The following is a 26789-nucleotide window of genomic DNA, read 5'->3' on the forward strand; positions in this document are numbered from 1 at the left end:
GGGAAGCTAACCAACTCTTCTCACCTGATCTACTATCTAACAATGCTTCCTAGAGGTCGATAGACACTAATGAGGATCTGACTAGAACTCCTGAGAACTCGACGTCTTCAAATCTTCAAGAACTACTTCAAGGGGTAAACACTCAAACAAAACTACATAAACACTCTTCTTTCTTTCTTTTTCATTTTTTTCATCATTCATTTTTTTTTTTTTTTTTTTTTTTTTTTTTTTTTTTTTTTGCTACTGACTTTGGTAATAAAACTCAAGATGCATAACATACTTTCTTCACATTATTCTTTCCTTGGGTAAAATTCTATTCACTTTGCTTCATGCCTTATTCTCAGGGTTCTAAATGATGATGGCGTTCTATCTTTCTCTAGTTGACACTGTTTTCAAGTTTCTCAAACTACAAGAGAAGGTTTGCATTCCTGATGACATCCCTAGTGGTTGTAAAATTTGAACTCAAGAGATCAACTGAGTTCTAATGAATACTGCGAGGTTGAGTAGCTCTTCATTCTACTCAGAATTAGCTCAGAAGAGATCACTCAAAACAACAAGAAAGGCTCAGAATCTCACATGGGTTAAGTCTCCACTAATGATCGACTAAGTTCTCTTAGAAAAGTCTACTCTTCACCTATCTAATACTCACATGGCTAGTGCACAGACAACTTCAAGACTCAAAATTCGTGGAAAAACCTTTAGCAAAAGCATAGTACAACCAACTAGACTCTATAACTATTAACAAGCAAAAACAACTAGACTCACGTTTCTAATCCAAAAAATTAAAAATTTTGAACCCTTTTGAATTTTTGAAATAAGGACTAAAAATTCAATCCCCCATCCCCAAACTTAAACCGAACATTGTCCTCAATGTTCTGAAGATTATGCAAAATAACAGGATTAGGGAAAGATGTTACCAGATTCAGAAGTCCTATGCATGGGTTGCCTCCCAGAAAGCGCTAAGTTTAACGTCTTCAGCCAGACGAAACTGATCATAGCAGATCAGTTTTGATAGACAGGATCTTCGATAGGAACGTCCTCTGTATCGGTCAACATCTCTAAAAATGGTTTCAGTCGTTGTCCATTCACTTTGGACACACTACCATTTTTGTCTTCAATGTCAACCGCACCATAAGGATACACAAACTTGACCGTAAAAGGCCCTGTCCATCTAGAACGGAGTTTACCAGGAAATAAATGCAAACGTGTGTTATATAATAAAACTTTCTGACCCGGTGAAAATGTTTTTCTTAAAATAATTTTATCATGCAACATTTTCATCTTATGTTTATATAACCTAGCACTCTCATATGCATCATTTCTCAACTCCTCCAACTCACTGAGTTGCAACTTTCTCTCTCTACCCGCCTTGTCAAGCGAAAAATTCAATTGCTTGATAGCCCAATATGCTCTATGCTCTAACTCAACGGGTAAGTGGCATGCTCTGCCATACACTAGTCTATATGGAGACATTCCAATAGGGGTCTTAAACGCTGTACGGTAAGCCCATAGTGCATCGGTTAGTCGTAAAGACCAATCCTTCCTATTGGTGTTAACCGTTTTCTCCAGAATGCGTTTAATCTCCCTATTCGACACCTCGACTTGACCACTAGTCTGTGGATGATATGGGGTAGACACTTTATGGGTAATACCATATTTATTCATTAAAAGCTCAAACTGCCTATTACAAAAGTGTGTGCCCCCGTCACTAATAATTGCCCGCGGTGTACCAAAACGTGAAAGTATGTTTTCCTTCAAGAAAGTGATCACAACTTTGTGATCATTCGTTTTGCAAGCAACCGCCTCTATCCACTTAGACACATAGTCAACTGCCACTAGGATGTACAGATTTCCAAATGAATTTGGGAAGGGACCCATGAAATCGATGCCCCACACATCGAAGACCTCAACTACCAAAATAGGATTAAGGGGCATCATATTCCTACGTGAAATGCTTCCCAACTTTTGGCATCGTTCACATGCCAAACAATATGCATGGGTATCCTTAAATATAGACGGCCAGTAAAAACCACATTGCAGAATTTTGGCAGCCGTCTTTTTACTACTAAAATGCCCTCCACATGCATGATCATGACAAAAGGAGATGATTTTCATTTGTTCCTCATCAGGAACACATCTCCTAATGATCTGGTCGGGACAATACTTAAACAAGTATGGGTCGTCCCAGAAGAACCGTCTTACCTCAGATAAAAATTTATCACGATCTTGCTTGGTCCAGTGTTTGGGTATTTGACCAGTAGCAAGATAGTTCACTATATCAGCAAACCAAGGTAATCGGGAGACACTAAAGAGTTGCTCATCAGGAAAGCTCTCTCTCATGGGTAACTTGTCTTTGACAGACTCGACTACAAGTCTAGACAAGTGGTCTGCTACTAAATTTTCGGAACCCTTTTTGTCCCGAATCTCTATGTCAAATTCCTGTAGCAGTAGAATCCATCTAATCAGCCTAGGTTTTGCATCCTTTTTAGAAAGGAGATATTTTAATGCAGCATGATCAGAGAATATAATGACCTTAGACCCAACGAGATATGATCTGAACTTCTCTAAGGCATACACTACAGCTAACAACTCTTTTTCAGTGGTAGAGTAGTTTAGCTGTGCATCATTCAATGTCTTACTGGCATAGTATATAACGTGAAGAAGTTTATTCTCACGTTGACCTAACACGACTCCAATGGCATAATCAGATGCATCACACATGATCTCAAATGGAGTACTCCAGTTGGGAGGTTGAACAATAGGGGCGGATGTAAGCATAAGTTTCAGTTTTTCAAAGGCTTCTAAGCAAGGACCATCAAAGACAAATTTGTTCTCTTTTGCCAAAAGATTACAAAGAGGTCTCGATATCTTGCTGAAATCTTTGATAAACCGCCGATAAAATCCAGCATGTCCTAAGAACGATCGAATATCTTTGACCGTTTTAGGGACTGGGAGGCTTTTTATCAACTCAACTTTTGCTTTATCTACTTCAATGCCCTTTTCAGAAATGACATGCCCTAAAACTATTCCTGAGCGAACCATAAAGTGACATTTCTCCCAATTAAGAACTAAGTTCTTCTCTTTGCATCGAACCAACACGAGTGTGAGGTGATGCAGACATTGATCGAATGATGAGCCAAAGACTGAAAAATCATCCATAAAGACCTCGAGAAACCTCTCTACCATATCTGAAAATATGCTCATCATACATCTTTGAAAAGTAGCGGGTGCATTACACAACCCGAAAGGCATCCGACGATAAGCATAAGTTCCAAATGGACAGGTAAAAGTGGTTTTCTCTTGGTCTTCAGGGGCTATAGGAATCTGATTATAGCCAGAATAGCCATCTAAGAAACAGTAGTAGCTATGCCCAGCTAGTCTCTCTAACATCTGATCAATGAAAGGAAGAGGAAAATGGTCTTTCCTCGTGACCGTGTTCAATTTCCTGTAGTCAACACAAACACGCCACCCAGTGGTCATCCTGGTGGGTATTAACTCATTTGCTTCGTTCTTGACTACAGTAATGCCTGATTTCTTGGGTACAGTTTGAACAGGACTGACCCAAGTACTATCTGAAATAGGGTATATGATACCCGCACCTAATAATTTCAGGACTTCAGCTCTAACTACCTCCTTCATGTGAGGGTTAAGTCTACGTTGCATTTCCCTAGACGGTTTAGCATCTTCCTCTAGATAGATATGGTGCATGCAAACAGAAGGACTTATACCCTTTAAATCTGATATTGACCACCCTAAGGCCTCTTTGTGGTTTCTAAGGACATCTAACAGTCTACTCTCCTGTTCTTTTTCTAACTCAGAAGCAATAATGACAGGTAGAGTTTCAGATGGGCCTAGAAACGAATACTTTAAATTGTCGGGCAAGGGTTTCAATTCTAAGGAAGGTGGTTTTTCTGTGGATGTAGACAACTCTGGGATAGATGGACCACTGAACTCATTGGTCGATGATAGTTGATTTGTCTCTAAAGTTGGCGAGTCAATTGGCTTTGACAAAATGAGGGGTTCAACTTTCGCTTTCCACTTATCAGTATCCAGTAATGGGGTAGAATCCAGCAAAGCATTTACCTCATTGATACTTCCCTCCTCATCAAAGTCTAAGCCAAAATGAGCCAACAGTGTTTCTAAGGGATCCTCAGATAAAGTTTCAGGTAAAGAATCCTGAACAAACATATCTATCAGATTCAACTCGGTAAAATCCTCAACATCATCTGGAAAAAGTCCAGCTTTATAGATGTTCATCTCTACAGTCATGTTTCCAAAAGATAATTTTAAGAGTCCACTCCTACAATATATGACAGCATCTGATGTGGCTAAGAATGGTCGTCCTAAAATGACTGGAATCTGACTCTGGGTATCACGAACAGGGTCGGTATCCAAGATGATGAAATCTACAGGAAAGATGAATTCACCAACTTTTATTAAAACATCTTCCACTATTCCACGTGGTCGTCTAATAGACCGATCTGCCAACTGGAGAACTATAGGAGTGGGTTTTATTTCTCCTAAACCTAACTGTAAGTACACCGAGTAGGGAAGGAGGTTAACACTAGCACCTAGATCTAATAATGCTCGTTCGATCTCATGTTCTCCTATGGTGCATGGTAACGTAGGACTTCCTGGGTCTTTGTACTTAGATGGAAGAGTTTGTTGGATAATAGAACTCACTTGATTAGTCAAGAAGACTTTCTTATGCACGTTCATCTTACGCTTGTGAGTACATATGTCTTTAAGGAATTTAGCGTAAGACGGGATCTGTTTAATGGCATCTAATAATGGAATGTTAATATTAACCTGTTTGAACATTTCCATTATCTCCTCAAACTGAGACTTCTTCTTAGGTTCTACCAGACGCTGAGGATAAGGGGCTCTAGGGACATATGGCTCAGGAACAATGGGCAGGTTTTCAGACTCAGGAGCCTTCACAGGCTCTTTACTAGGGGTACTAGTTGGTAAGGTTGGTGGTTCAGAGTTTTGTTCATTATCTTCGGGAACTCCTACCTTATTGTCAATTGCCCTACCACTTCTAAGGGTGGTTATTGCATTGGCCTGGTCCATTTTACCCTTCGGGTTTGGCTCTGGTTGACTAGGAAATATACCTTGTTCTCTCTGCCTAAGGGCTTCTCTAAGTTGACCTACCTCGGTTCTTAAACTAGTTACAGCTTGGTTGGTCTCTTGTACAGTCTGGTTAGTCTGTTGTAAAGCCTGGTTGGTCTGTTGTATAGCCTGGTTGGTCTGTTGCATAGACTCTCTATGGGTTTTAGCTAGTTGCTTCATGGTTTCCTCTAAAGACTCACTGTTTTGAGAAGGATATTGGGTACTAGATTGACCCTGGTTTTGAGCATAAGGATTCCTAGGAGCATTAAACCCAGGAGGGTTCATTGAACTACTAATCTGGCCCTGACCCTGACCCTTTGACCAAGAAAGATTGGGGTGATTTCTCCAACCCGGATTATAAGTGTTCGAATAAGGATCATATTTCTGACGGTTATCTTGCCTAGAGTTTAGATAAAGAGCATTAGCATGCTCTTTTTCGTCAGGAACAAAAAATAAGGTACACTTATTTCCAGTATGAGATGGGTCTCCACAGACCGAGCATGGATAAGAGATGGATTCATTTCCAACACTCATGACTTGAGTGGGATCCTCCCTGAATGCTTTAGGCTGACCAAGTTCTAGGGCTTCTATCCTTCTCGTCATGGCGGCGAGTTTAAGATCTGACTCATCAACTCTATAGATGCCAGCTTTATTCGGAGTAGGATTAGCCCTAGTAGGAGGTCCTCTAGAAGTTTCCCATTGCTGGGATTTCTCAGCTAGATCTTCTAGAAAAGCCATGCAATCATCGGCGGATTTATGAGTAAAACCGCCACCACAGAATGATTCTACCATGGATGTAGTTGGGTAATTTAGTCCGTCATAGAGAATCTGGACTAATCTGATTTTTTCAAAACCATGGTGTGGACACTGTAGTAAGATTTCTTTAAATCTCTCAAGATATTTATAGAGAGATTCGTCTTCTTGCTGCACAAAACTGTTAAGACTTTGCCTTAAAGAGGTAGTTTTGTGTTTCGGGAAGAATTTCAGAAGGAATGCACTGCTCAATTCTTCCCATGTAGTAATGGAATGGGGTTGTAAGGCATACAACCAAGATTTTGCTTTCTCCTTCAGTGAGAAAGGGAACAACCTAAGTCTCAATATTTCGTCAGGCATATTGGGGAAATTCATAGTCCCACAGATTTCTTCGAAATCCCTAACATGGTAGTAGGGATTCTCGTTCTCAACCCCACGGAAAACAGGGAGCATTTGAATAGTGCTCGGTTTCAACTCGAATTGAGTCGTGCATTGGGGTAACTGTATGCATGACGGTTGACACGTTCTAGTGGGATTCATGTAATCCCTGAGTGTCATAGGCTGATTTCCTTCCCTGGCTTGGTTTAGATTCTCACCCATAGTGTCACTCAAAGAGAGACTCGCTAAAAGATTACTTAAATGTGCTTCTCTACTGATGAAACGACCTCTCTTATCACGATATCTATTGGGCATACACTAGAGCCCAACGACCAATGATATTCGAACCAAAGAATCACTACGAGGAACCTATAGGAAAGCAAACACAAACAGTCTGACTCCACCAAGCAACCTAAACAAAATCTAGACAATAGACAGGTTTGTCAGATTCACCCTACAAATCTAGACAGCTCCTACTTCTCCACAACACTTGAACTTTGACTGTTTATAAAGGTTACTCGACCAGAGTAGTCGGTAGACAATTCTCCAGGAAGACAACCAACGATGAACGTTGTGATAGCCGTCTTCCTTCGGCAAACGTTTCCTCTTCTCGAGGCGGCCTTTTTGACAAGAATTGTTTACAAACTTTCCTCTGAGAATGCCTAGATAAAAGTCAATTCCTCGAGTTGTTTTTGAAGGGTCTTATGAGCTCGATACCTTAGGGGCTGATGTCTAAATAATATTTTAGGTTTTTTAAGTGAGGTTTGGGTTCGTGAATGTTGTTACCTATGTGGGCAAGAAAACGGTGATGAAATCCGTTTCTTATCTTGTAACTGGGTTAGTGCCCTTACTAGAATGATTACACTAAACAGTCCGATCAAAGCAATTAAGCACACGAATTCACACCAAAAACCCACTGACAGGAGATTCGTGGGTGTTCAAGAAATTTACCTCCCGTTCAAGACGGGCGATGACCTTTGTAGATGACCCGCGAGTGTTCCGAGACTTCTTTTTGGTTTTTTTTTTCGGTTACAATTTAGCCCTTTAAATTAGGGTCAAAACTTAAAAAAAAATAAAAAATAAAACTAGAAAGTCTAAAAAGTCTCTCTCTCACCAAAAAAAGATAAAATAAAATAAAAATAAAAATAACAAAAAATGTAAATTCTTCTTCTTGAGCTCCTCTCCTTGTTGCGTCTTCTCCTTTGCTCCTTAGTGTTTTTCTACACCAAAAACGGAAAAGCAAGTAAAAGTGTCCAAAAATATAAACTTACTAAAAATAGAAATAAAATTAGATTAAATTTAAACTTAGTCCCCGGCAGCGGCGCCAAAAACTTGATGGGCCTAAAAAGTTACCTAAATAGGTTTCCACCCGCAAGTATACGGGCGTCAAGTAATAGTTCCGGTAAGACCGGTTCGTTCCTCAGAGACTAAGTTAAATTAATTCTAACCTTAAAACTATTGAGATTTAAAATTGGTTTTGATGGTGATAAAATAGAATTAAAATATAAAACTCAAGAAAAATAAATAAATAAATAAATATTTCGATATTCAGAAAAAGGGAACCTAGGGTTTTCGAATCCGTTCTCCTAACAATTCTAAGGACAAATTAATTTTGGTCTAATTTGATAGTTCTTTGTATAACTCAGGTTTTCAGTCCATGAACGGTCTAAAAACCCGGAAGATATTATCGTTAAAACAATAAAAACTGTAATAAATTTATTATTAGAATAGTTATTTAAACTTCATCTAAACCCTAGATATAAAAGACTTAGCTACTCATGCTAGAAACGATAAATATTCGAAGTAATAGAAGAAAAAGATGAAAGAAACTTACTTTTCTGCGATTTTCCCACCAAACAGACCCTTAAGGAGTTGATTTCCTTCTGTTTTTCCCGAGAATCTGCCAAACGCACCCTCTGGGAAAACGATTTTCTCGTCTTCCCGGAAATATTTTCCTCTCTGGAAAATAATTTTCTCACCTTCTTCAACCTCCTGTTTCTCTCTTTATCTTTAAGTTTCTTTCTCACTCTTTCTGTAATCTCTCTCTCTCTCTCTTTAATCTCCCTCTCTCTCACTAAGAAGCAGAAAATAACAAAGAGAAATAAAAAATAAACAAGAAAAAACTAAATTGATTAACCTCTCGGTTCTCTCTCTCTCTCTACAAAATCTCTTTGTCTCTCTCTCTCTAACTTTCTCTCTTCCTCTGTAATCTCTCTCTCTCTCTCACTAAGAAATCAAGATTACAAATCAAAGAAACAAAAAAAGAAATTAAAAACAAATTGAATCAAAGCTCTCGGTTTAGTTTCTCTCTCTACTCCTCCTTCTCTGTTTTTCTTCTCTCTAAACCGTGATCCCTCACTTCAGCCGAGCTCTTCTGATTTTATAGAAAAAGAAAACCAACCAAAGTTTCTGTTTTGATTCTCTCTCTCGGTTTTGATTCGAATTCAATCGAATCTCTCGATTTAATCGGTTTCTCTCTCTATCTCTGTTCCGGGTCTCTCTCTACTTCGACTTTCTGTTTAAACCACCAGCTTCCAATCCCTCTCTACTTCTGATTCGCCCGTTCCTAGATCCGTCTCTCTCGGCTCTCTACAATCTCTAATCTGTTCAAATTTCTAAAGAAGCCGGGAGAGAGGATAAGCATGGTTGTTAAGTGAGTAAGATTGCGTGCAACGCGGCCTGTTGGAGCAGATACGACAGTGGCTTCTGGATCGCGAGATCAAATCTGACAAGCATCTGCCGTTGGATGATAAAATCCCGTGTGTAGGAGCACCAAAGTAAAATAGATCGCAATGCACCGAATCACGGCCTGTAACTCATCCCGAAAACACCCCAGAGACCGACCAAGCCTCCCGACAGTATACCACAATCTCCTGGTACCGTCAGATCGCGTCATATCCTCCTGATAGATCTGCGCCACGTGGCTCTAGGTGTTTTGGTCAAATGATTTTGACCCCAATCTTTGACCTTGAATATTTTATTGATCCGGACTCCGATTTGACTTCCGTTTTCGCCTACGGGCTCGTCTTGGACTCTACTTTCCATCCGAACACTAATCTTGATCAAGAAATCAGAATCAACAAATGACCAAAATGCCCCTAGTCTGTATTCTTTCTGATTTTATCCGGTTTGCACGCGTAACTCTGTAAAAAGGTACCTGAACATAAAAGAGAGTAATTCGTGAGAGTAACTGCTCTAGAGAGACTAACTCGTCTAAATTAAGAGACTCAGATGGGACATTTTCATGTCTCATCACCTATAGAAGACTTAGGTACGGAAGATGTTGATGTGCCTATAATTGTTCCTCATTTACATGATCTACCACCACTTCCGAGTAGTTTTGAATCTATGTGTAACATCTATGAAGATGAAGACGAAGGGTCAGGTTCAGGAAAGAAAGACTTGGGTGTGAAAGTGTATGAGGTATTTAAATGCAAGAGTGCATTAAAAGATAAGATGAGTTTATGGGCTGTCAGTGAAAAATTCGAGTTTCGAGTAAAGAAATCAACAAAGAGTTTATGGTCAATAGCTTGTGCAGTTGAAGGTTGCAGGTGGAGTTTACGAGCAATTAAAATCGGCGAATCTAATTTCTTTAGGGTGTCTAAGTTTGACGACACTCATACTTGCAGCAAGATTGGCAACCTCCACCGTGTGCATAGACAAGCTACTTCTAGAGTTATTGGAGAGTTAATAAGGCAGAAGTTTGTAGGAGTGAAACGAAAACACAAACCGCATGACATAATCCAGGACATACAAAACGATATTGGCATCACTATTAGTTACGATGTTGCTTGGCGGTCAAAAGAACGTGCGATTGATTTGGTGAGGGGGTCTCCTGATGAAGCGTATGCTGTATTGAGTAACTACTCAAACGAGTTGTGTCGGAGTAATCCAGGTACCATATGCCACATTGAAAAAGGTAACTCAAATCACTTCAAATTTTATTTTATGGCACTTGGTTGTTGCATACGTGGGTTGAAGGAATGCATTCGACCAGTTATTGTGATTGATGGGACCTTTTTGAAAGTTAAGTATCTTGGTACTCTATTTGTTGCTGCTGGTCTTGATGGAAACAATAACATATACCCAATTGCATTCGGCATTGGTGATTCGGAAAATGATGAGTCTTGGTATTGGTTTCTATCTCATATACGTCGAGTTATTGGCGATGTTAACGACTTAGTCATTGTTTCAGATCGACATAGGAGTATTTTGAAAGGAGTTCGAACTGTATTTCCTAATGCAATGCACGGTACATGCATTTACCACCTTAGTAATAATTTGAAGGCAAAGTTTAAAAAAGATGATTTCCTTTCGTTATTTTTTAGAGCAAGCAAGAGTTACAAACTTTCAGAGTTTGAACGGATATTCCTTGAGTTGGATCTTGCTTTTCCAAACGTTGGTCGTTATTTGCGTGATGTTGGAGTTGAGAGATGGACTCGTGCTTATGGGAGTAAGAGGCGGTATGACATCATGACATCAAACATAGCTGAAAGTTTTAATGGTTTGATGCGTGAAGCAAGGGAACTTCCTATCACACATGTCGTTGAATACATTAGAGCAACCATACAACAATGGTTTTTTGAACGTCGGCAACAATCTAGTACGAGGGAAACAATTCTAACCCAATGGGCAGCAGACAAGGTAACTTCACGGATGGAACAGGCAGCCCCATATTTCGTTATACCAATCAGTTCAACCGAGTTCCAGGTAAACTATGATCGTACAAGTGAAACAGTTGACATACTTAATAAAACTTGCAGTTGTAGGGTGTTTGATCTAGAGCAACTACCATGTATACATGCTATCGCGGTTATTAAACGCGAGGACTTACACATTTACGACTATTGCAACAAATATTACTATCTTGAAACAATGCGCAAAGCTTATGCCGAATCTGTGTTCCCCGTCACATCTCAATCGGGTTGGTCATGTCCAGACCTTCATGATGATTCATTTATTAGACCTCCAACTACCAGACGTCGAGGAGGTAGACCAAAGATAGCAAGAAGAGAATCGCGCGGGGAGTCTTTACCATGACAAAGGAAGACATGCAGTCGATGTCATCAATTGGGACATAATCGGAAGACTTGCCGTTCGAATGAAGCAGTTCCATCTTTTTGTCAGACCCTTCCTCTTTGATGCAATTGTAAAAAAAAAATATCTTTGCTTATTAAGTTTTTTACTACCTTAGTTGTGTATTTGTAGGTGTATAACACCAGTTATTTGAACAAAAATATGCAGGTTCAACACTTATTATATACTTTGGTTAAATATTTTGGAGTGATTGTAGTACAATTTTGATGTATGCCACGATGAATGAATTTGTATTTTTGATTTGCAATTATTATATACTTTGACTAGTTAAAATTTGTATACGAAAAGACTCCACGAGAAAACGTGAATCACAGTCTGAGTCTAGACTCCTGCAATCGTCTTGTCATCATTGTTATCGTCTAAGTTACTTACAACCATGGAAAAACATTAATTTACGCCTTGAAATACCCACATACATATCATTATTCAAAAGTGCAACAAGTAAAAACCACATACACACAACGAGAATTCAAAGATTATTTTTCTTCATCGACACAACAATTTTTGTCACAGTAGTTGTGATCTCTAAATCTTTTTTCTCAGCAATTTGAGCTAAATTTTCAAACATATTCTCGAGCTGGGCAATTTCCTGGTCCTTCAGTTTCCCGTTAATTGAGATATTTTCATTAGTCTCAATTGTTTGTGATGTCTCGCCCTCATCCCACTTAAAATATTTGCAACGTGACGAGCAATTGAAAAAATACCTACCATGATTTTCATTGTTTTTGTTGACCCTTAACCATTGCATTACACCCTCTCCACACCTCGGACACATTTTTCTTGTAGGGCATTCAACCAATTTATGCCCAGCATCCCGACAACTGAAGCAAATGCCGTCGTTAAATCCTCCCATGACTAAGTAGAAGAAGATGATAAAGAAGTAGAATAAGAAGATTGATAGACTAGTAGTAATAACAACTTTGTAATAGATGCTATCACCCATTATTATAGTCAATTGGAAAATGAGATTTATGGATTCTCCAAGTTGCCATGTGAGTAAATAGTTGTTTGATTGACGTGTAAAAAGTTGATTGATTGAAAGGCTTGAGTTGTCTTATTACTTTAAGATTAAGTGTATGAATCAGTCTAGACTCGTTCAGATGCAGTCTAGACTGAGTCATATAAAAGTTTTTTTTTCAAAATCTCCATCATTTTTATTCCTCACAATTGAATATCTGATTCTTAGATTTAGCTAGTCAATATTCTTTTTATAAACTTACCCAAAAAGTTGATTGATTGAAAGGCTTGAGTTGTCTTATTACTTTAAGATTTAGTGTATGAATCAGTCTAGACTCGTTCAGATGCAGTCTAGACTGAGTCATATAATAGTTTTTTTTTTCAAAATCTCCATCATTTTTATTCCTCACAATTAAATATCTGATTCTTAGATTTAGCTAGTCAATATTCTTTTTAAAAACTTACCCAAAAAGTTGATTGATTGAAAGGCTTGAGTTGTCTTATTACTTTAAGATTTAGTGTATGAATCAGTCTAGACTCGTTCAGATGCAGTCTAGACTGAATCGTATAATAGTTTTTTTTTTCAAAATCTCCATCATTTTTATTCCTCACAATTAAATATCTTATTCTTAAATTTAGCTAGTCAATATTCTTTTTATAAACTTACCCAAAAAGTTGATTGATTGAAAGGCTTGAGTTGTCTTATTACTTTAAGATTTAGTGTATGAATCAGTCTAGACTCGTTCAGATGCAGTCTAGACTGAGTCATATAATAGTTTTTTTTTTCAAAATCTCCATCATTTTTATTCCTGAGTTCATTTTAGAGTTCTATATATGTTGTAATTTCATTACCCAATTCCACACTTCATCTACTTAAGTACACACTAAAACAATTTAAGGAACCTAACAATTCAAATCCATAATGAATACAGGTAATAACAGCTTAAACGATTCTACCGTGTTGAATAGACGAAGATTCCAATTACGACAAATGGCTCGAAGATTGCAAGAAGAAGAAGAATTTTTTCGGAATGGTAACGGGCGAAGAAATAGATTGACGGTTAGATTTAGAGATTCGAACCAGGATTGAGCTACATGAGCAATGCATTAATTTAGGAGTTAGGGTACCAATTTTCCGTGAAGCTGTCCATCTTCGAGACAACGCTAGAGACTATAACCGGGCTTTACTATATGTAAGAGAAGACAATGATCGAATGAGACTAAGGCTACTTCGTCATAGTCATTTACGTAATGGTTTAGATGTCGAGCATTTGTGTTCTCCGTACTCGATGCGCAACGAGACAGACTATTATTCGGATTATGTTCGAACTATGTTGGGAACCAATATGGATATTTATACCGTTGGTTCCGACAATGAAGACGATCCTAATCTCATTGAAAATTCGTCTGATAGTGATGCTTTCTAAACCCCTATGTACTAGTTAAATAATTGTTTCTCTATTTGGAAATGTGTTTGGTTCATTAGTACGATTAGTAGTAATAGCGATAGGCATATGTGGCAATATGTATCTTTGGTTATGTGATCAAATGAACTTTTATTTTCAATCTACCCCAGACAAAACGTTGTGAATAAATTGTACATATATAAAATGCAACATCAAAACGGAATAAATTCCTACAAGAACACTAAGCAACATCCTTGCCCTTGCATATCTCATCGCACGTGCATTCCCATGAAGCTAATCCCGACGGACAACTGTGTAGATTATGGCCGAACTCATAACATAAACAACATATTTCATCCTACATATCATAACATGTGAAAAATTAGTAATCTTGTAAGAATATAAATTCTTTAATGAAATTAAACCAACTTACTGTTGTTTCTTTCAGCGTCGCATCACATAACCATTCAAAAGTCTTACACTCATTATTTCCGCATAATAGAAAGTAACCCTTTCCTCTAACGTCAGGAGTAAACATTAATAACATGAATCCGTTGCAACCGTATTGACATACAGAATAGTTCCATCGACAATCGGTCAATAAATGTCCTTCCATTTTACAAGCAGGACAAATATCTACACTTGAATTAGCCATGAAATAATTGTTGAGTAGTTGTGTTATTAGTTCATACTATTATAGAAATAAGTTCAGTTCACACCACACATATTTATATAGGTATATTCTTAACTTTTTAAATAACAAATCGGGTTTTGTTTTTATGTACTGGCACAATATATTTTAGTGTTTTCTATAAAAACTTTTTTCATTATAAAAGGGGTACAGGACTACTTTAATTTTACAAACCTTTTATATTTCTATCAAGCTTTACTTTGTCTCAAATTGTACAAAGTATGAGTAGTTCAAGTTCGATGGAGGTTTGCCAACTATGCGAAGAAACCACACACACTGCAACAAAATGCCCATGGATGTATTCAAGGTGTTCTGTTAGTACATGTATCGGCATTCAAAAGTTACATGTATTCGAAGGGCATCCGTGTCCTGGAAGAAGATATTTAGCATGTCAATTTAGTTGGTGTGAAACATTCAAGTGGCTTGATCATGCCATACACGAGTCAAAAACAACGAGTGTTAAACAAATTATTCCAAAGACTTGTTACTACTGCGACGAGGATAACCACGACATAAAAGATTGTCCATGGGATGGTTATCCATGCACAAAGCCTAACTGCGGAGGTTGGATGCGTGTTCACTCATCAGAGGATCGTGGTAGTCGTGGTCGGAAATTCGTTAGGTGTTTCAAATGCAACCAGTTCGAATGGACCGAAGATGCATTGGCAAAACATGATGCTGTCATGAAGAAACGCGGAATTCTCAAAGACACCAAAAAATAGGTTTGAGTACAACTTTTAGGTTTCATAAAAAGTTAAATTTTGTTTAAAAAAAATATATTTTAATTGTAAACAAAAAAAATTAAATGATTTAGATTGTGTGAAGAGAATATATTCTCTTCTATATATACCACAACAACTCCCTCTTTGTTGACACAAGATAGTTACCACAAAATCTTAGACTAGTTACCATGTCCATTGCTACTCATTGTCAAATATGTAAGAGTTTAGACCATTCCGTTAACGAATGTGGTTGGAACTTTTGCTATTGTGAAATGGGTTGTTTCAGTTATATGTCGTTGATGTATGCTACTGATGCTAATAATAATGGGATAGGTTATTTCCTTCTCTGTAAAAACAAAAATTGCAATAGGTTTGAGTGGGTTTCTGACGCTAGAGAACGTAACAGAGTAGTAAGTATATGTCTGTGTTTTATTACCAGTTACTAGTTTAGTTTACAACATTCTAAAATGTGCATTTCGATTATCTTTTGTATCACACAGGAAGCTCAACATAAACCATGTCCTGCTTGGGACGGTGATTCACACGACAGTACAATATGTCCAGCTGTATTGAGTGCAGACCCAACCTCACATGTTCGACAACTATTTTAGTGCATTATGAAGTTTGCAATTAGTATTGCAATAATACTATTCAAGCGCTTTAAGAGTTCTGTTAGTAAGTAATGTAATAGTTATGAAGTATAATAAATGTAATTTGGTTTGTTTTAACGTAATAGGCAACATCGGTACAAAGTGGACATGTCTAAACATAGTCTCCATTAGTCTAGACAAAGTCTAGACAGAGTCTACATTTGTGTAGACAGAGTCCAGACTTAAACGATTCATGAAATATTTGAATACAGGAAGAAAAACTAATTGGAATATATGATTCATAACATATAAAAGACAAGAACCGAAATACAGACTTGTCCACAACAAAAGACTTGTCCACAAAAAGCACAAGAAACGAAATTCAAACAAAAAGGCCAACTGTCTAGTAATAGACTTTTTTAGTCATCGATAACATATTTGCCAAAATCAAAGAAAAATATCAACAATATGTGATGAAGCTGACAAGGAGACAAAAGACCTCTCTATTCATGAGAGAAGGGAATCTTCTAGCGAAAACCCCCATCGAACGAATATGGCAGAAAACATATGCCAAAGGGTAGGCGAAGTCCGATCAGTTGTAGTTACTCTTTGGTGTAGCAGAATTACACTTGCCTGACCTGGATATTGTGAGTTGACTGGAACCGCCAAATTGGTTGCTTCCCTCTCTGCAGTAGAGCAACCTCTTCCCCTTTCTTTACCATCCCATGCTCCTGAACAAAAGACACCACATGATTCAGACACACAAAATAATGAAATACTTCAACCTAAGAGATTTCACATTATATATGCAGAGAGAGAGAGAGAGAGAGAGAGAGAGATGCTACAAACTGTAATACTTCAAATTAAACTTCAACGATTTAAACATAAAAAAACAACTTGGCCTTTGTTAGGATCGACTCAAGCCACTCCAAAATGTAGCTCATCCACGTATCATTCAGGTGGATCGGCCAATCCCAACTCTTAGGACTTTGAGCTATAAGTATAATAGGTGAAACTCAAAAAGATCCAGCAGGTCGGAAGCAAGGGAATTTATAGAGACAAAGTTATCGAGTTTCTCTTCTGTTTATCGCACAGGAGATTTATTAGTTCAATACTAGGAGTCGTAGTCCACTACACAACTCGGTCAACAGGGGAACTTGCTTAGATCTCAAGAAGGTCATGTAGAGGATTAGTGCACCAAATTAGGGATCAAACTCCTTCACTCCTGAAACTACACATATAAGCAACACAAACTATACAACATTCATCAAGGACCTCGGGATTCGACAAAAGAATTTAACCAACATCGAGCTGTGAGTTACGACAAAAAGAGATGCATGATTATCATGGTTATGTACCTAGTTTTAGTAATTCATTTTTTTCATGATAATGTACCTAGTTTCAGTAATATATGAAGTAATATGCTAAGACACTAAGATTCCAACTCGTACCTCATCTGAGACTGTGGTAATTAAACAACTTTACGCATAGGTTGCGTCGATATTCGGTTATATCATTCAATGACCAATCAGCTAATGGTTCTCCAGATGTTAGACAATCGAGTATCTTGAGTAAATAAAGTCCGCAGTCATCCCTGTGGTACAAATATGACAGTCCTAATTAGTAAAAATACAGTTTTTAAGTGGCCTAATATAATTTATAATAATATCAATTTGTGAGATAAACATTACGAGTTTTTTTGTTGCGGGACAAATTCAGCGTGTTCGACTGCCCATGAATTCTTCTTCACGGTTTTCTTTTCTTCTTCGTTGTCCTCCAACATTTTCATTAAAAATGGCAACATAGACTTTAAAAAACTCATACCCTGGTCTGCCGTCGTACCTCTCCACGATTTGAGTCGTACATTACGATCTTTCTTTCTTTAAGGTAAACAACACCTAGGACCCAATGAATACCTTTACAATTAACCGGGAAATATATTTGGTTCAGCATCTTCCATGATTTGCTTGCTAGTGGAAGTTCTCCATTCAAATATCTCAAACATCTGTCTTCTTCGCCCGACAATGGATCTTTCCGAAAACGGGGTTTCTCGTTACGAGTTTGTAGTAGTTGCTTCGACAAAAAGAGGAGAAAACACAATATTAGTCATGAATATTAAATCATGTTTATAACCAAACTACTAAGAGTAGTAATGAAGATAACCAAAACACGAAAGGGGCACACAAAGAACTATTAAGTTACCAGCAATACTGCTAAACTAAATAAAAAAGTTCTAAGCATTAACACTTAGTCCCTAACGAGACTAAAATCTAGGATACAAGAGATTGACAAAAGGAATGAAACAAAGGGTTATAAAAGATGACACACAAGATACAAACACTTCGTAATACATAATAATCACAAACTTACAGAAAAGAAGCAGTCGGTCGTTGTCCAATCCAACCCGAATCTTGAAGGGTCACAGTTTCTTCTTGTACGGTAGTAATGCAACCCAGCATCGATTTGTTGCAACATAAGAATGATAGTGATAATCAAGTCTTTCACTCTCTCATTAAATTAGACTACAAATTGTATAAATATAAACAAAAACATAACTCCAATAGTCCTATACCTCGCATGTCAACCAATGGTTCTGCATCCATAGCTCTTTGAACCATTTACCTTCTACGGTTGCAACGCCAACATTTATAAGTAGGTTTGTTCTGTCAAAGGTACTCATGAGTCAAATATATAGCTATTATAATTATGAAGAGAAAATACATATTATAGTAAATTCTAAAATAGGTACTTACTGGTGCTTCTTCCATGCATTTACCCACGACATAAATCTAATAGTATCGTTGACTTCAAATGTTTCACGAACGTTACATTTTTTCCTTTTCACCCCTACGTAAGGTGATTTATTCGTTTGAATGCTATCTCTGGGAGGTCTTAGGGCTACAGACGGATATTTTTTTAATAAATCGTCTACTTCCTTCACTCGAGCATCGTTAACACCATTTGCATCTTCATCTACCTTAAACACCTCACTAAACACGCTATATATCGTGTCTAATGACCCTTCGGTCGCATCCTAAAATATAAATAAATTAGGTAGAGGAATAAAAAAGAACCAATTATAATAGTATCAAAACATAAACTTTTAGCGTTGCATAAATTTTATTACCTCCATCAAATCTTTTTGCAATTGGGGGCCGGATTGACCTTCTCTCATCTCAGACAAAGGAAATTTCTTCACTCCATCAACATCATCTCCCACCACATCTGTCGCACCCTACAAATTTTGTTCAATAAATACCTTCTTTGTTCAAATGATTACAAATACTAATACACGCATATATTACCTTTGTAGAATATTCATTTTCCATTTGATCAAGACGATCATCTACATCATTATCGCCTAGATTCTCCTGCAATAAACCGATATGCAAACTCCTCAATATAATGAAATAGTTATGCAACTACACTACCAAATAACGTTACCTCCAGAGACAAACGGTCATGGAACTCTGAGAGGTTCTCCTCTGCATTGGTGTCTTCTACATCATCCTACGGTAAGCAATTTTATTGTATAAATACCTTGTATGATGTAATCTAAATATAGTTCAAACAAAAAAGGAAACTACTACTAATTAAGTACCTTTCTATCCATTTCGGACATAAGCTTCTGTGATTTCTCTTCCATATCTTCTTCAGATCTCTGTAATCCACCACAAACACATATTTTTTTATTCCCAATTTTTTATTATCTCGTCACGTCGACGAAGATCTTCTCTTAGGTCAAAAATCTCTTTCTTAAGTAGCTCGGTTTCGCTTCGTGGCCTCTCTAACTCTGAAGTCTCTTCTCTATCTTCTCCACCTTCTCTACTATAAGGTGTCACTTCCACCTAAAATCATTGGAAGATGAACATGTTAGTATAAGTAATTATAGGGTTACAAAGAATACGTGAATTATAAGAGGATTTGAGACAAACATCTTACATTTGGATCTACAAATTTTTTCCTTAATGATTCAAAAGTGGCAGGTTTGCATTTGGATTTCCACTTAACGATGGGAGGATCGCCATTCCCTCCAGCTTTTCGGTTTGCGCATTCTTCTGCAACTGTGGGTAGGCATTCGTATGCCCAAACCTGCAATCAATTAGAACAAAGACAATTTCACAAAGCTATTCTTTAATTTTAAATACTTATTTGATTTGAACTCATTGTGTAAAACTAATAAAAGTTAGAAAATAAAATCAAATAACATTACCAGAAATCCAAATGGGCAGCCACTCAAATAATAAGTTATTCCATTTTCCTTCTTCTCTTTCTTTGATTCCATTGCACGAGGCAATGCCTTCTTCAGGCAAGATAAAGTGCGTTGGAAAACCTTAGGACCCCATGGAAATTTATTGAATTTCTCTATATTATCCACCAACTCTATATGTTCTGTATCCACACTCGTCCTACGAGCATCTTTACCTAACAAAAAATAGTCTAGACACAACAATAAACAAAGCTTAACCTTATCTACATCAACTTCACAGTCTTCAATACATCTCTTTAAGACTTCCTTGTTGATGCTTGACTCTTCAGAAAAGTATTTCTCTCTCAATGATACCTCGTCAAGATCTTCCTCCATGTCTTCTACAAGAGTGTCTTCTTCATCTACTTTCTCATATTTCAACCCCATAATCTCAGAGAAGTCAACAACTGAAAACTTCAATTCCTTCTTACCCACGAAAAACTTCATCGAACCATCATCCATATCCGATGATTTAGTTTCACGCAGCAACATGTTATGCACAAGTACATAACAAAACTTAAGGTCATTTACATCTAAAAGATGTCCAAAACAACTTTCTTTGAACATTTGCTTTTGTCTATCATTTGTCAAGTTATCTTTAACATAAATCATATCCTCGATCCTTGAAATGCACGTCACTTTCGCACGAGGTGCTTCTTTAGTCTTTAATGGTAGGTTACGTGTCATCCTGCATAACAAATAAGAAATCATATTGTCAACCTCCAATTTTAGTACTAAATATAACTTACCCAAACAAAATTTAAACAAACACCATTTTACAATCAGATATTGATGTGCATTCAAACACAATAGATTCCTATGAAGAAACATGTCTAAGTGAACAATATAATAAACATGTGAAGAAGCATATATAACACAATTTCATAATTCAGCAATCTCAATGGGAGTTATCCACACTTTTCTTAAGAACAACTATGAACATCATACACACTTTGCTTAAGATCAGACCATATAGCTTTATGTATTTATATGAGTTACTTAAGATAATACAATAACAACAATATATAATGAATGTTTGTATCCAGCTATCCAGATAAAGACGAGTCTGATTTGAAGAATGCAAGACAAACATACAACACCCAAGTCTCTTTCAGAATACCTCCCTTTTCTAAACCGAGTAAACCCCATAGCTAACAAGTGATTTTCAGTCTATTTCAGATCTATATGGAGATAAATTAATCCTTAGCCTATGATATTATGCACTTGCCCGAAATAGTCAATCAAGCACCCCAACTAAGAAAACAGGCAAACTATATCAACCCAAACATTGCACAGTTTAAGAAATAAATCATCAGACCTATTTAGACAGTGACAGGACGGACAGTATTTAGTGTAGAAACATACAAGAAATACAAGATAAACCTTGCATTTCAGCCGTCTCTAACTTTCTTTTTCTTTTTCATAATTCTGTTAATTAAAGTCAATGACAATGCAGAGTTTAGGCTAGTATCTACACTCTCTGTATGAAGTTAAAACTCTTACGAAGGATGAGAGTACAGAGCACACTGAAGCTTAAGGATTTGACATCCTCGTAATTCACTTCCATTTCTAATCAAGTTGTCTTTCTTTCTAGTATTGACATTGAGGGAAAAAAATCATATTCTCTAACTCTGTTTTTCTTTTTCATCCTTGTTATGTTCAGAAATGTTACACACCCAAAAGTGTTTTTCCCGGTTCGACAGTCATCCTTTCACATTCCTACTTTGTACTCAGTTCTTTTCTCTCAAGGGTTCTTAAGATGTCATACTAAATTTATAAATCATGTAAAATGATATTTATCTTGCGATCTAACCTTGCAAAGCCGAAATCCCCTATTTTCAGTACGTAGTGTTTGTCGTTTCACGAAAGGAGGAGATTCTGTGCAGAAAATGTTAAATATCAGAATCATATTTTGTCACCATGTCAAATAGCAGTGTTTACAAACTACAAAGAGAGTCCCTTGCGAGAAATGAGAACAAACCTGTGGCTTTAGATCCCGATGTATAAGATTGTTTTGTCGGAGGATTTGTAGTCCAGTAGCTGTTGAAAAAAGAGACCATATACAATCTCAATACATAGAAATCATTTAAGATTTAAGACAAACCTATAAGAAATAAGTCAATGACAACAAAAAGAAGAAACCAAATAGGCATCTCCTGATGCATTGGCACATCGTTAACATACCTAGTTGTTGCATAAATTGCTTGGCAGTTGCTTCTGGAACTCTTTCGTGACGTTGAATATACTTAGAAAGATCTCCACCTTTACAATACTCCAATACTATATTTAATCTTCTTGGAACCTATATGACAACAATAACACACTTAACAAACACCTAATAAAACCAAACTCATCAATCAAATATAAAGCACATAATCGGACTCTTATAATAGAGGTTTAACACCAAAAAAGCAAGCAAAATCGAGGAAGTTTAGTTAGAGAACCTAATTTAGTTCTTGGGTAAATGTGTAAAATAGCGATACATACAAACACCATAGTCGGACTCATAACCCAAACTAAAGAATCCCATCACAGTGATTTGTATATCCTCTAAGTCTAAACTATACTGATTCATGTGTTTATGGCTCGGACGTCTCATATTTCCCACTTCACTAAGACAATATCAGTTTACCTAACAAACACAATAACACCAAACATGAAAATTTCAGTTGACAGGTAATGGAATCATACCCTTGTTTGTATAAATAAATGATGAATAACTATGCGAAAACATGAACAAGTGACCAGTTTGTGGGCACATTAAAAGGCAAAATAGATATCAAACACTTGCCACGAAATCCTCAAAAATTTTCCTAGTTGTTCATTTCACTATTCTTGAACTCCAATCCTCAAAATTGCCAGCAAATAACATTTCTTTGTAAGCCAAAAGCAAAAGCAATCAAATTCATAGTGTTTATATGCATAATATACTTATGAGCTGAAGTATTCAAGTTCTCACAGACATTTCATCAAGCACAATGAGTGCACATTATCTAATCTTCTACCCTTATGATCTAAACCCTAATTGAATTAGCTAAATGTGAAAGAACGAGTAGTTCAGATCAAAATAAAGGTTTTTCACATCAAAATCGACGGGAGAAAAAACCCTAAGTCCCCCATGTAATCATCAGAACGAGTGATACATACAAACAATTCAAAATTTGCCCTAGAAACCTCCATTAACACCCACAAACAACTTCTTCTATAGTAGAAAGCTTGTTCAAAAAAAATCTAGGGTTTTAGGAAATAAAATTTGGGGGTTAGGGTTCCAAAATTTTAAGAGAGATAGAGGAATACCTGAATCAAAGAGAGTGATCGATTGAGAGTGTTGCGTGAGAGAGAGAGTTCGATTCAAAGATATTGCCCGAGAATGAGAAAGATGAGAGAGCCTTGCCCCTTCACTTTTCCGGTCGACTAGAGAGAGAGAGTAAACTCTGATTTTGACAAAGATGAGAGATTGCCCGAGAATGAGAAAGATGAGAGAGAGAGAGAGTGATCGATTGAGAGAAAAAGATGAGAGATTGCCCGAGAATAATCGAACCAGGCTAGAGAGAGAGAATAATCGATTGAGAGAAAAAGATGACTCTCACTTTTCCGGTCGACTAGAGAGAGAGAGTAAACTCTGATTTTGGGGAAATTAGATAGTCTAGATTATTTAGACAATCTTTTATAGTGAGGGGCAAATACGGAAGAAACAGGCTAAAATAAGGTCATTTGACCAATACTTCAAAATGAGGATCATTTTAACAAATTTGACCCGGTCAAAGGTCATTTGACCAAAATTCCCAATTAATAATTTTAACAAGATAGACACATGAAAAGTGAAGATTTTAGCATGTCCTTAAAATGTAATGACTAAAATAATTCTACGTATATATTATATTAAGTAAAGAGAATGGGAACAAAGAAATAAAGACTGCCCAAGAGGATAGGAGAGAAGTGGAGTGGGAACGAAGACAGAAAAGATGGAGAGAGGTACCAAAAGAGGAATGTGGTGAATGGTGAGAAGTTCCAGCGTGAATAAAGAAGAAGTGTAACAACTTGGTTGTACTTTCAACAAAAAAGAAAAGAAAATTGGTTGTTGAATGATTATTTTATCAATTTATCATTCTTGTAAAGCTTTGCTTGATTAGTTTAGCAAGAGAGATTGGTAAAAGTGGAGAATTTTGCCATTTTACCTTTAGGTTAGGATTTATGAAGGGGATCTGACATGATGCATTAGTTAAGTGTGGGGTATTATGGGTGGATAGATGAATTTACTCATTTAAAATGGAAGAAATAGCTAGCAGTAAAAAATGAAACTAAGTGATTGATTTTTGCACTTATTAAGTGATTTTCACTTAATAAGTGCGGGCCGACAATTTTAGGTCGTTTGTTTTTTCACTTAATAAGTGAATATCACTTGTAAGTGGGGTCAAAGTAAGATCCAATTTGGAGCTTATTTTATTGCACTTACTTTCTAAGTGCTAAAAAAAACATTTCTATCCCTACCGAATATAATAATTACCAATGTAATTATAACTAAAAAGAAAATCTTAAACAATTGATAAGTAAAAAAATCTTTTTATGTCTTTATCAATGACCCTTTTCCTTCTTCACTCATCCTTCACCTAAGCTTTGCTCTTAAATTTTTTCACATCTCTTCCTTCATTAATCACGGAACCACCTAAACTCCATGATGCAACGTAAGTTATTTCTCCTTCATAATTTTTAATTACTTGAGGTTAATATTTTCGACATAAAGCATTCATAAATCGTAGTTCTCTTGTATCCAAACTCGCGAGCATAATGAATTTGTATGAAATGCTAATATGTAAATACTTTAAGGTCAAAATAGACAATTTCTCATTTTTATAACGTTTAGAATTAATATACAAGCACTTAGAAGTGATAGAAAACAAACGCCATATCACTTACAAAGTGATTATCACTTAGTAAGTGGTAGCACTTACAAGTGCTAAAAAATCAAACACCCTAACTTGTTAGTTATTTGACGTTTAATACCCTAGGCCCTAAGTAACCACTGCCATTAATAGTAAGAAGTAACCCGTGGGACCCACTTTATTTGGGAACGTTGGGAACTGGCCGGCTGTTCTGACTGGTAATTAGTTCGGCTGGGTTGATTCTCTGGTTTGGTGGCCCATTAGCTTAATTAAAAAGGTGCCCTCAAAATGTTTCTTTGATAAAGCGTGTATGAGCCTCAATTTTGGTGGCCCAAAGCGAAGCTTTGCTCGATTTGGGCCAGGTCCGGCCCGGTGATTTATTTATATTACTAATCCAATAGAGATGGCCCACAGTATGGAATGTAGGTAAAATATTTGTAGAGACCGGAATTCAATTGTACTGAAAACATGGGTCTAGTTAATATATTTTAGGGACTTAAATCAAATTACAAATTTTTATGACAGCTGGTCCGATTTGAATTTGTAATCAAAGTCGGTCTCACTTTCTGGCCCCCATAGAATTTTTGAATTTGTAACTAAATACAAATAAACTCTATATTTCTATTTCCAATACTATTTCTATTTCTAGTAGTATTTCTATTTCTCAATATCCCTCTCTGTGTGTATTGTATACTATATGAATAGAGTAGTGGCCAAAGTTGTTAATCACAAAAAAAACATGGCAATTCGTTTGCAAAAATTCCAAAGGATTACAGCTAAATTTGATGAGAACAACCCAACAGAAACTCAAGTGTTTTTCGAAGTCCAAATTAGATGGAAATTTATGTATCGTAATAGCTATGGTCGAATACTCAACCATCCACTATCGATTGGCGAAGAAGAGGAAGAACCATTCTACCTATTCAAGATTAGTTTGATCGATCTATTTGCTCCAAATCCTTTTGCTAACATCGATCTAGAATTGCTTATGTCTACAAACCTCACTAATGAATCTGACAGTCGAAGATTTTGGAAATTCTTTTTGCGTAAAGCATCTAAGGTTTGTAATAGGTTTGCACAATCTCTAGCGAACAAAAAATTTGATGTATTGGGTGTCACGGCAGCAATAGATATTATTGAAGTGATAAATCTCGAAGACGAGAAAGATATACCCAAAGATGTTCAAATTTGTGTTAATAATTTTGAACCATTTAAACCTTGTACTGTATTGAATAACTTTCACTTGAAGAAGTTTAATGAGGACGACGATTGTGGTAAGGGAGATGAATGCTCGATTTGTCTCAATGAGTTTGAGAATGGGGTCAACATTTTCAAAACGATAGATTGCAACCATCTATTCCATGTCGACTGTCTTGTTCAATGGTTGAATATTTCAGAACGTTGCCCAATGTGTCGCAATCTTATATTTCCTTTTTGTTCTCCTTAAACACTTGCCTTTGAACTTGTTTTAATTTAAAGATTACTCTTGTTGGATTGTATACAATTTTTTCATGAAAGTATGTTCATTAATATAGAATTCTGACAAATTTAGAATTTTTAAATATGGAATGGTTGTTGTTCTCTCATCAAGTTTAAATATCTAAAACTGGGAAGCTTTTCACTATGCAGAAGCATAGACAATCAAGAAACACATTGATATAGTTTTTTTTTTTTTTTATCGATTCTATTCAAGTAGGCAGCAAGTTACATCATAAATTTTGGATCGATATTTTTAGCTACTAATACATATTTATATTTTAAAAGAAAAACACAAGTTTATAACATTTTGTAAGCGAGACAATATACGTTAGATCGAACAACAATCTGAATTTATGACGGTGGCTATAGTGTTGAGAACATATCCATATAAATTTTTGTCCACCCCTAGGTTTTTCACTCCATACTCTGTACAGATCTCTTGTGATTGTCTCATGACCACCTTTATTTTTCT

The 26789-nt window shown here is 36.6% G+C and overlaps 4 protein-coding genes and 1 long non-coding RNA gene across 5 annotated transcripts; 2 read left to right on the forward strand and 3 right to left on the reverse strand.

The window, feature by feature from the left end:
• Nucleotides 1-213: 213 nt before the first annotated feature.
• On the reverse strand, nt 214-6535 carry LOC147570583 (uncharacterized). Its single transcript, XM_086657137.1, has 5 exons — nt 5650-6535; nt 4084-5574; nt 4010-4038; nt 3463-3946; nt 214-2997 (listed from the first exon to the last, which is right to left on the reverse strand). Exons 1-5 carry the CDS (start codon nt 6463-6465, stop codon nt 1003-1005), a joined length of 4815 nt encoding a protein of 1604 aa, XP_086513263.1. The 5' UTR covers nt 6466-6535; the 3' UTR covers nt 214-1002.
• Nucleotides 6536-9474: 2939 nt separating this feature from the next.
• On the forward strand, nt 9475-11283 carry LOC147570584 (uncharacterized). Its single transcript, XM_086664648.1, has one exon. The coding sequence runs from the start codon at nt 9475-9477 to the stop codon at nt 11281-11283; it is 1809 nt and encodes a 602-aa protein (XP_086520774.1).
• An 8100-nt stretch (nt 11284-19383) lies between these two features.
• On the reverse strand, nt 19384-21104 carry LOC147570585 (uncharacterized). The gene is made up of 4 exons (XM_086664650.1): nt 21076-21104; nt 19920-20643; nt 19649-19798; nt 19384-19554 (listed from the first exon to the last, which is right to left on the reverse strand). The coding sequence occupies exons 1-4, from the start codon at nt 21102-21104 to the stop codon at nt 19396-19398; spliced, it is 1062 nt and encodes a 353-aa protein (XP_086520776.1). The 3' UTR covers nt 19384-19395.
• A 634-nt stretch (nt 21105-21738) lies between these two features.
• Nucleotides 21739-22242, reverse strand: LOC147570586 (uncharacterized). Its single transcript, XR_015239396.1, has 3 exons — nt 22140-22242; nt 21937-21995; nt 21739-21833 (listed from the first exon to the last, which is right to left on the reverse strand). It is a non-coding gene; the product is annotated as an uncharacterized LOC147570586 (long non-coding RNA).
• Nucleotides 22243-25577: 3335 nt separating this feature from the next.
• LOC147570587 (uncharacterized) lies at nt 25578-26285 on the forward strand. The gene has a single exon (XM_086664651.1). It carries the CDS (start codon nt 25578-25580, stop codon nt 26283-26285), a length of 708 nt encoding a protein of 235 aa, XP_086520777.1.
• Nucleotides 26286-26789: the final 504 nt, after the last annotated feature.

Source organism: Eschscholzia californica, unplaced genomic scaffold, assembly GCF_041429995.1.
Source record: "Eschscholzia californica isolate CP2 unplaced genomic scaffold, dmEscCali1.0.p SCAF_1, whole genome shotgun sequence".
Taxonomy (NCBI): domain Eukaryota; kingdom Viridiplantae; phylum Streptophyta; class Magnoliopsida; order Ranunculales; family Papaveraceae; genus Eschscholzia; species Eschscholzia californica.

What these genes read in the sequence shown, in the direction of transcription:
- LOC147570583 (XM_086657137.1), bottom strand. Translation starts at nt 6,465, where the DNA reads ATGGGTGAGAATCTAAACCAAGCCAGGGAAGGAAATCAGCCTATGACA. An exon ending in TCAGGGAGGATCCCACTCAA is followed by an intron (nt 5,575 to 5,649) that starts GTCATGAGTGTT and finishes ACTGGAAATAAG; the next exon opens with TGTACCTTATTTTTTGTTCC. An exon ending in AAAGTTGAACCCCTCATTTT is followed by an intron (nt 3,947 to 4,009) that starts GTCAAAGCCAAT and finishes CAATGAGTTCAG; the next exon opens with TGGTCCATCTATCCCAGAGT.
- LOC147570584 (XM_086664648.1), top strand. Translation starts at nt 9,475, where the DNA reads ATGGGACATTTTCATGTCTCATCACCTATAGAAGACTTAGGTACGGAA.
- LOC147570585 (XM_086664650.1), bottom strand. Translation starts at nt 21,104, where the DNA reads ATGGGGTTTACTCGGTTTAGAAAAGGGAG. An exon ending in ACTCGGTTTAGAAAAGGGAG is followed by an intron (nt 20,644 to 21,075) that starts GTATTCTGAAAG and finishes TTTGTTATGCAG; the next exon opens with GATGACACGTAACCTACCAT. An exon ending in GCTGCCCATTTGGATTTCTG is followed by an intron (nt 19,799 to 19,919) that starts GTAATGTTATTT and finishes AATTGATTGCAG; the next exon opens with GTTTGGGCATACGAATGCCT.
- LOC147570587 (XM_086664651.1), top strand. Translation starts at nt 25,578, where the DNA reads ATGGCAATTCGTTTGCAAAAATTCCAAAGGATTACAGCTAAATTTGAT.